Genomic DNA, 7808 nt, shown 5'->3' with positions numbered 1-7808 from the left:
GAGGTGTTGTTACGAACAATGAGGATAAATGTGAGGAGTCAGGCGCAGAGAGCAAAAGATATGGGGAAAAACCACTCTTTAATATCCAACCAGGAAAACAACTGGTAATGTCAAAAACATTGGCGTAAAATCCAACTTGAATAAAGAACACACTGGAAAATAATCCAGACTGTGGAAAACCCAAGGAAAACGAAACAACCTCATACAAACAGAAAGACAAGCCCGCACAAACAGAAACGGGCTAAACGAACTTAAATAGCACCACCCTAACAACCAAAACTAAACAGGTGAACTCATTAGACAAAACCAAACGAAAAGGAAAAAGGGATCGGTGGCAGCTAGTAGACCGGCGACGACGACCGCCGAGCGCCACTCGAACAGGAAGGGAAGCCACCTTCGGTAATACTCGTTACAGTACCCCCTCCTGACGCGCAGCTCCCGCAGCGCGCCGACGACGGCCTCGAGGACGACCCGGGGGCCGAGGCGCAGGGCGATCTGGATGGAGGCGATGGAACTCTCTCAGCATAGATGGATCCAATATATCCCCCACCGGGCCCAGCACTCTCCTCCGGGCCGTACCCCTCCCAGTCCACGAGGTACTGCAGGCCCCTCACCCGGCGTCTGGAATCCAGAATGGACCTTATCCTGTACGCCGGGACCCCTCTAGTGCCAGAGGGGGCGGAGGGACTCCGAACCTCACCTTCCTGCATGGGACCAGCTACCACCGGCCTGAGGAGAGACACATGAAATGAGGGGTTAATACGATAATACGAAGGAAGTAACAATCGGTAACACACACTCATTTATTCTCCTCAGGACATTAAATGGCCCTACACACTGCGGACCCAGCTTCCGGCAGGGCAGGCGGAGGGGCAGGTTTCGGGTCGAGAGCCAGACCCTATCCCGGTGCAAACACGGGGCCTCACTGCGGACGGTCAGCGCTCTTCTTCTGCCGTCTACTCGCCTGACGCAGAGACTCCCGGACGGCTCTCCAAGTCTCCTAAGAGCGCTGCACCCACTCCTCCACCGCAGGAGCCTCGGTCTGACTCTGATGCCATGGTGCCAGAACCGGCTGGTCCATTTAAAGGATACACATGACTCCTGGGTAGTGCAGCGTTTACCTGGAGGTTTATCGCGCAATCCCCCTGTCGATGGGGTGGTAATTGGGTCGCCTTCTTTTTACTGAAAGCGATAGCCAAATCGGCATACTCAGCGGGAATGCGCACGGTGGAAACCTGGTCTGGACTCTCCACCGTTGTCGCACCGATGGAAACTCCTACACACCTGCCTGAACACTCATCAGACCACCCCTGTAGAGCTCCCTGTTTCCACGAAATCGTCGGATTGTGAATAGCCAGCCAGGGAATCCCCAGCACCACCGGAAACGCAGGTGAATCGATAAGGAACAGACTAATCCATTCCTTATGATTCCCCTGCGTAATCATCTCCAAAGGAATTGTGGCCTCCCTGACCAGCCCTGACCCTAATGGTCGACTATCTAAGGAGTGCACAGGGAAGGGGGGTTCTACCTTAACTAACGGAATCCTCAACTTCTGAGCGAGTCCGCGATCTATAAAGTTCCCAGCTGCGCCTGAATCGACTAGCACCTTATGCTGGAGAGAGGGGAAAAATTTAAGGAAACATATAAAAAAAAACATGTGACCAACAGGAAGCTCTGGGAGAGTGTGGTGCTGACTCACCTGAGGTGACCGAGGAGTGTTCTGCCTGCCTTCTCGATTCCCAGATGGACTCCTCCAGCACCGACCGGAAGTGTGCCCTCTTCGGCCACAACTGGTACAGGAGGAGCCTCCTCCTCCGATCTCCCTAGATGCTGCCCCTCCTAGCTCCATCGGAATGGGAGCAGGAGGGTCAGGAGGTGGAACAGACAGGACCCTTTCAGAACGTCCGCAAGCAGCTAGCAGATGGTCTAACCGGATAGACATGTCTATTAGTTCATCCAAACTGAGCGTTGTGTCCCGACAAGCCAGCTCTCTGCGGACGTCCTCTCTCAGGCTACACCTGTAATGGTCTATCAGGGCCCTGTCGTTCCACCCTGCTCCAGCGGCCAAGGTCCGGAAATCCAGCGCGAAGTCCTGCGCGCTCCTCGTCCCCTGTCGGAGATAGAACAATCTCTCACCCGCCGCTCGGCCATCTGGAGGGTGATCGAACACGGCCCGAAAMCGGCGGGTGAACTCCGAGTAGTGGCCCCTCGCTGAGTCGGGCCCGTTCCAGACCGCATTGGCCCACTCTAGGGCTCTACCCGTCAGGCAGGAGACGAGGACACTCACGCTCTCTTCGTCCGAGGGAGCTGGTCGAACGGTGGCCAGGTACAGATCTAATTGTAGCAGGAATCCCTGGCACCCCGCCGCCGCTCCATCGTACKGACTTGGAGGCGTAATACGCAAAGCGCTGGCACCGGATCCCGCTGGAGGAGATGGTATAGTTRCTGGAGGGAGGGTAGGTGGGGTAGTAGGGAGACCACTCCTCTCCCAACGATCCATCCTCTCCATCATTAGATCCATAGCTGATCCGATGCGATGGAGGATGGATGTGTGATGAAGGACTCTCTCCTCCATCGTGGGGAGAGGGGTGGTCGCTGCTCCTGCTGGCTCCATAGGAGGTGCGGGCTTCTGTTACGAACAATGAGGATAAATGTGAGGAGTCAGGCGCAGAGAGCAAAGATATGGGGAAAAACCACTCTTTAATGTCCAACCAGGAAAACAACTGGTAATGTCAAAAACATTGGCGTAAAAAATCCAACTTGAATAAAGAAACACACACGTGAAAATAAATCCAGACTGTGAAAACCCCAAGGAAAACGAAACAACCTCATACAAACAGAAAGACAAGCCGCACAAACAGAAACGGGCTAAACGAACTTAAAATAGCACCACCCTAACAACAAACAATAAACAGTTAACTCAATTAGACAAAACCAAACGAAAAGGAAAAAGGGATCGGTGGCAGCTAGTAGACCGGCCGACGACGACCGCCGAGCGCCACTCGAACAGGAAGGGAAGCCACCTTGGTAATACTCGTTACAGGTGTTACTGTATGTTTCATGATTAATATCTTATGTGCTATTGGTAACATACAGGAACTCAAAATCCTATTGTGCACCTGACCTAGAATACCTCACAATCACAACATGCAACTGCATTGTTATCTTCAGTCATCGCACAGTCTGTGCAGTCATTCACCCCTCAAGACCGATACGCACATACGGACGACATCCAAAGAATTACTGATACACTAGAACCTTGTGCAAACTGGAAACCGCATATCCTGAGAGATTTGGAAAGGCACCACCACACCTGTCTATATAAGGTCCCACAATTGACAGTGCATGTCAGAGCAAAAACCAAGCCATGAGGTCGAAGGAATTGTCCGTAGAGCTCCGAGACAGGATTGTGTCAAGGCAAAAGATCTGGGAAGGTACCAAAAATTTCTGCAGCATTGAAGGTCCCCAGGAACTCAGAAGCCTCCACCATTCTTAAATGGAAGAATTTTGGAACCACCAAGACTCTTCCTAGAGCTGGCCGCCCGGCCAAACTGAGCAATTGGGGAGAAGGTCATGACAGGGAGGTGACCAAGAACCGATTGGACTCTGCAGAGCTCCAGAGTTCCTCTGTGGGAGGTGAGCAAAACCTTCCAGAAGGACAACCATCTCTGCAGGCACGCCACCACTCAGACCTTATGGTAGAGTGCCAGACGGAAGCCACTCCTCAGTAAAAAGCACATGGCAGCCCACTTGGAGTTTGCCAAAAGGCACATAAAGACTCTCAGACCATGAGAAACAAGATTCTCTGTCTGATGAAACAAGATTGACTCTTTGGCTGAATGCCAAGCGTCACATCTGTAGGAAACTGCACCATCCCTATGGTGAAGCGTGTGGTGGCAGCATCATGCTGTGGGGATGTTTTTCAGCGGCAGGACTGGAGAGTAGTCAAGATCAAGGAAAGATGAACAGAGAAAAGTATAGATCCGCCTCAGAGTCCTCAGGACTTTAGACCGGGGCAAAGGTTCACCTTCCAACAGGACAACGACCCTAAGCACACAGCCAAGACAACTTAGAAGTGGCTTCGGGACAAGTCTCTGAATGTCCTTCAGTGGCCCAGCCAGAGCCCGGACTTCAACCTGATCAAACATCTCTGGAGAGAACTGAAAATATCTGTGCAGCGACGCTCCCCATCCAACCTGACAGAGCTTGAGAGGATCTGCAGAGAATAATGGGAGAAACTCCCCAAATACAGGTGTGCCAAGCTTGTAATGTTATACCCAAGAGGACACGAGGCTGTAATCGCTGCCAAAGGTTCTTCAACAAAGTACTGAGTAAAGGGTCGGAATACTTATGTAAATGTGATATTTCAGTTTATTCTTTTTTATACATTTTCTAAAATGTCTGAAAACCTGTTTTTGCTTCGTCATTATGGGGTATTGCTTGTAGATTGATGGGGGGAAAAAACTATTTAATCCATTTTAGTATACGGCTGTAACGTAACAAAATGTGGAAAAGGTCAAGGGGTCTGAATACTTTCCGAATGCACTATATATTCTCGGACTCCGACATTGCTCGTCTTAATATTTATATATTTCTTAATTCCATTATTTTACTTTTAGATTTGTGTGTATTGTTGTGTATTGTTAGGTATTACAACACTTTTGGAGATTGGAACACAAGCATTTCGCTACACCTGCTAAATATGTGAATGCGACCAATACAATTTAATTTGATTTGGATGGGTAACTTTCTTCACCAGTTCTTTTACCATTTTGTACAATTATGTGATTACCCTACCAGTTGTTGTAACTGTAATGGCAATTCTCCTGAGAGGAATTATGGGGTTATTTTTCTCTTATTGTAAATTGTGTATAGAGATAGCTGACATTACTGTCATATTGTTTATTGATTTACATTGTAGTAATTTTCTCTTTCATTTCTCTTTCAAGATTTGCAAGCCCCGGCCCGCTAGCTGTCTGAATCGCCGTGTCTCCAGCCAGCCTCACTACTCACTGGACCCCTATGATCACTCGGCTACAGATGCCTCTCCCTAATGTCAATATGCAGTTCAGGTTAGTGATTATTGTCTTATTTCACTGTAGAGCCTCTAGCCCTGCTCAATATACCTTAGCCAACCCTTTAGTTTCACCCCCCACACACACGGTGACATCACCTGGTTAAAATGATGTTTCTAGAGACAATATCTCTCTCATCATCACTCAATGCCTAGGTTTACCTCCACTGAATTCACATCCTACCATAGCTTTGTCTGTACATTATGCCTTGAATCTATTCTATCACACCCAGAAACCTGCTCCTTTTACTCTCTGTTCCGAACGTACTAGACGACCAGTTCTTATAGCCCATAGCCGTACCCTTATTCTACTCCTCCTCTGTTCCTCTGGTGATGTAGAGGTTAATCCAGGCCCTGCAGTGCCTAGCTCCACTCCTATTCCCCAGGGGCTCTCATTTATTGACTTCTGTAACCGTAAAAGCCTTGGTTTCAAGCATGTTAACATTAGATGGCTCCTCCCTAAGTTTGTTTTATTCACTGCTTTAGCACACTCTGCCAAACCGGATGTCCTAGCCGTGTCTGAATCCTGGCTTAGGAAGACCACCGAACACCCTGAAATTTCCATCCCTAACTATAACATTTTCCGACAAGATAGAACTGCCAAAGGGGGCGGTGTTGCAATCTACTGCAGAGATAGCCTGCAAAGTTCTGTCTTACTATCCAGGTCTGTACCCAAACAATTCGAGCTTCTACTTTTAAAAATCCACCTTTCCAGAAACAAGTCTCTCACCGTTGCCGATTGCTATAGACCACCCTCTTCCCCCAGCTGTGCCCTAGACGCCATATGTGAATTGATTGCCCCCCATCTATCTTCAGAGCTCGTGCTGCTAGGTGACCTAAACTGGGACATGCTTAACACCCCGGCCATCCTACAATCTAAGCTTGATGCCCTCAAACTCACACAAATGATCAATGAACCCACCAGGTACAACCCCAAATCCGTAAACACAGACACCCTCATAGATATCATCCTAACCAACTTGCCCTCCAAATACACCTCTGCTGTTTTCAACCAAGATCTCAGCGATCACTGCCTCATTGCCTGCATCCGTAATGGGTCTGCGGTCAAACGACCACCCCTCATCACTGTCAAACGCTCCCTAAAACACTTCAGCGAGCAGGCCTTTCTAATCGACCTGACCCGGGTATCCTGGAAGGACATTGACCTCATCCCGTCAGTAGAGGATGCCTGGTTATTCTTTAAATGTGCCTTCCTCACCATCTTTAATAAGCATGCCCCTTTCAAAAAATGTAGAACCAGGAACAGATATAGCACTTGGTTCTCTCCAGACATGACTGCCCTTGACCAGCACAAAAACATCCTGTGCAGTTCTGCATTAGCATCGAATAGCCCCCCTGATATGCAACTTTTCAGGGAAGTTAGGAACCAATATACACAGGCAGGAAACACTCTCACCACCGATTAAATCCACTATAATTGAGAATTTCAATAAGCATTTTTCTATGGCTGTCCATGCTTTCCACCTGGCTACCCCTACCTCGTTCAACAGCCCTGCACCCCCCACAGAAACTCGCCCAAACCTCCCCCATTTGACCTTCACCCAAATCCAGATAGCTGATGTTCTGAAAAAGCTGCAAAATCTGGACCCCTACAAATCAGCTGTTATAGACAATCTGGAACCTCTCTTTCTAAAATTATCTGCTGAAATTGATGCAAACCCTATTACTAGCCTGTTCAACCACTCTTTTGTATCGTCTGAGATTCCCAAAGATTGGAAAGCTGCCGCGGTCATCCCCCTCCTCAAGGGGGGAGACACTCTAGACCCAAACTGCTACAGACCTATATCTATCCTACCCTGCCTTTCTAAGGTCTTCGAAAGCCAAGTTAACAAACAGATTACCGACCATTACCGACCCACCGTACATTCTCCGCAATGCAATCTGGTTTCAGAGTTGGTTATGGGTGCACCTCAGCCACGCTCAAGGTCCTAAACGATATCATAACCGCCATCGATAAGAGACATTACTGTGCAGCCGTATTCATCGATCTGGCCAAGGCTTTCAACTCTGTCAATCACCACATTCTTATTGGCAGACTCAACAGCCTTGGTTTCTCAAATGATTGCCTCGCCTGGTTCACCAACTACTTCTCAGATAGAGTTCAGTGTGTCAAATCGGAGGGCCTGTTGTCCGGACCTCTGGCAGGCTCTATGGGGGTGCCACAGGGTTCAATTCTCGGGCTGACTCTCTTCTCTGTATACATCAATGATGTCGCTCTTTCTGCTGGTGAGTCTCTGATCCACCTCTACGCAGACGACACCATTCTGTATACTTCTGGCCCTTATTTGGACACTGTGTTAACAACCCTCCAGACAAGCATCAATGCCATACAACTCTCCTTCCGTGGCCTCCAATTGCTCTTAAATACAAGTAAAACTAAATGCATGCTATTCAACCGATCGCTGCCTGCATCTGCCCGCTCGTCCAACATCACTACTCTGGACGGTTCTGACTTAGAATATGTGGACAACTACAAATACCTAGGTGTCTGGTTAGACTGTAAACTCTCCTTCCAGATTCACATCAAACATCTCCAATCCTAAGTTAAATCTAGAATTGGCTTCCTATTCTGCAACAAAGCATCCTTCACTCATGCTGCCAAACATACCCTCGTAAAACTGACCATCCTACCGATCCTCGACTTTGGCGATGTCATTTACAAAATAGCCTCCAACACTCTAATCAACAAATTGGATGCAGTCTATCACAGTG

The 7808-nt window shown here is 48.6% G+C and overlaps 1 protein-coding gene across 2 annotated transcripts in view; it reads left to right on the top strand.

Annotated features, from left to right (window-relative positions):
- Positions 1-7808, top strand: part of LOC112067792 (glutathione hydrolase 1 proenzyme-like) — a 47105-nt gene that overhangs the window by 29724 nt on the left and 9573 nt on the right. The window contains exon 2 of one of the 2 annotated variants that reach the window (XM_070441445.1): positions 4951-5073. The exons of the other annotated variant lie outside the window; for it this stretch is intronic. Within the exon in view, the coding sequence (XP_070297546.1) occupies positions 5024-5073 (50 nt within the window). The 5' untranslated portion in view covers positions 4951-5023. The remainder of the gene's footprint in view (positions 1-4950; positions 5074-7808) is intronic. 2 annotated transcript variants of the gene reach the window in all.

Source organism: Salvelinus sp. IW2-2015, unplaced genomic scaffold, assembly GCF_002910315.2.
Source record: "Salvelinus sp. IW2-2015 unplaced genomic scaffold, ASM291031v2 Un_scaffold4000, whole genome shotgun sequence".
NCBI lineage: Eukaryota > Metazoa > Chordata > Actinopteri > Salmoniformes > Salmonidae > Salvelinus > Salvelinus sp. IW2-2015.
This window is presented reverse-complemented; position numbering and strand designations above follow the sequence as displayed.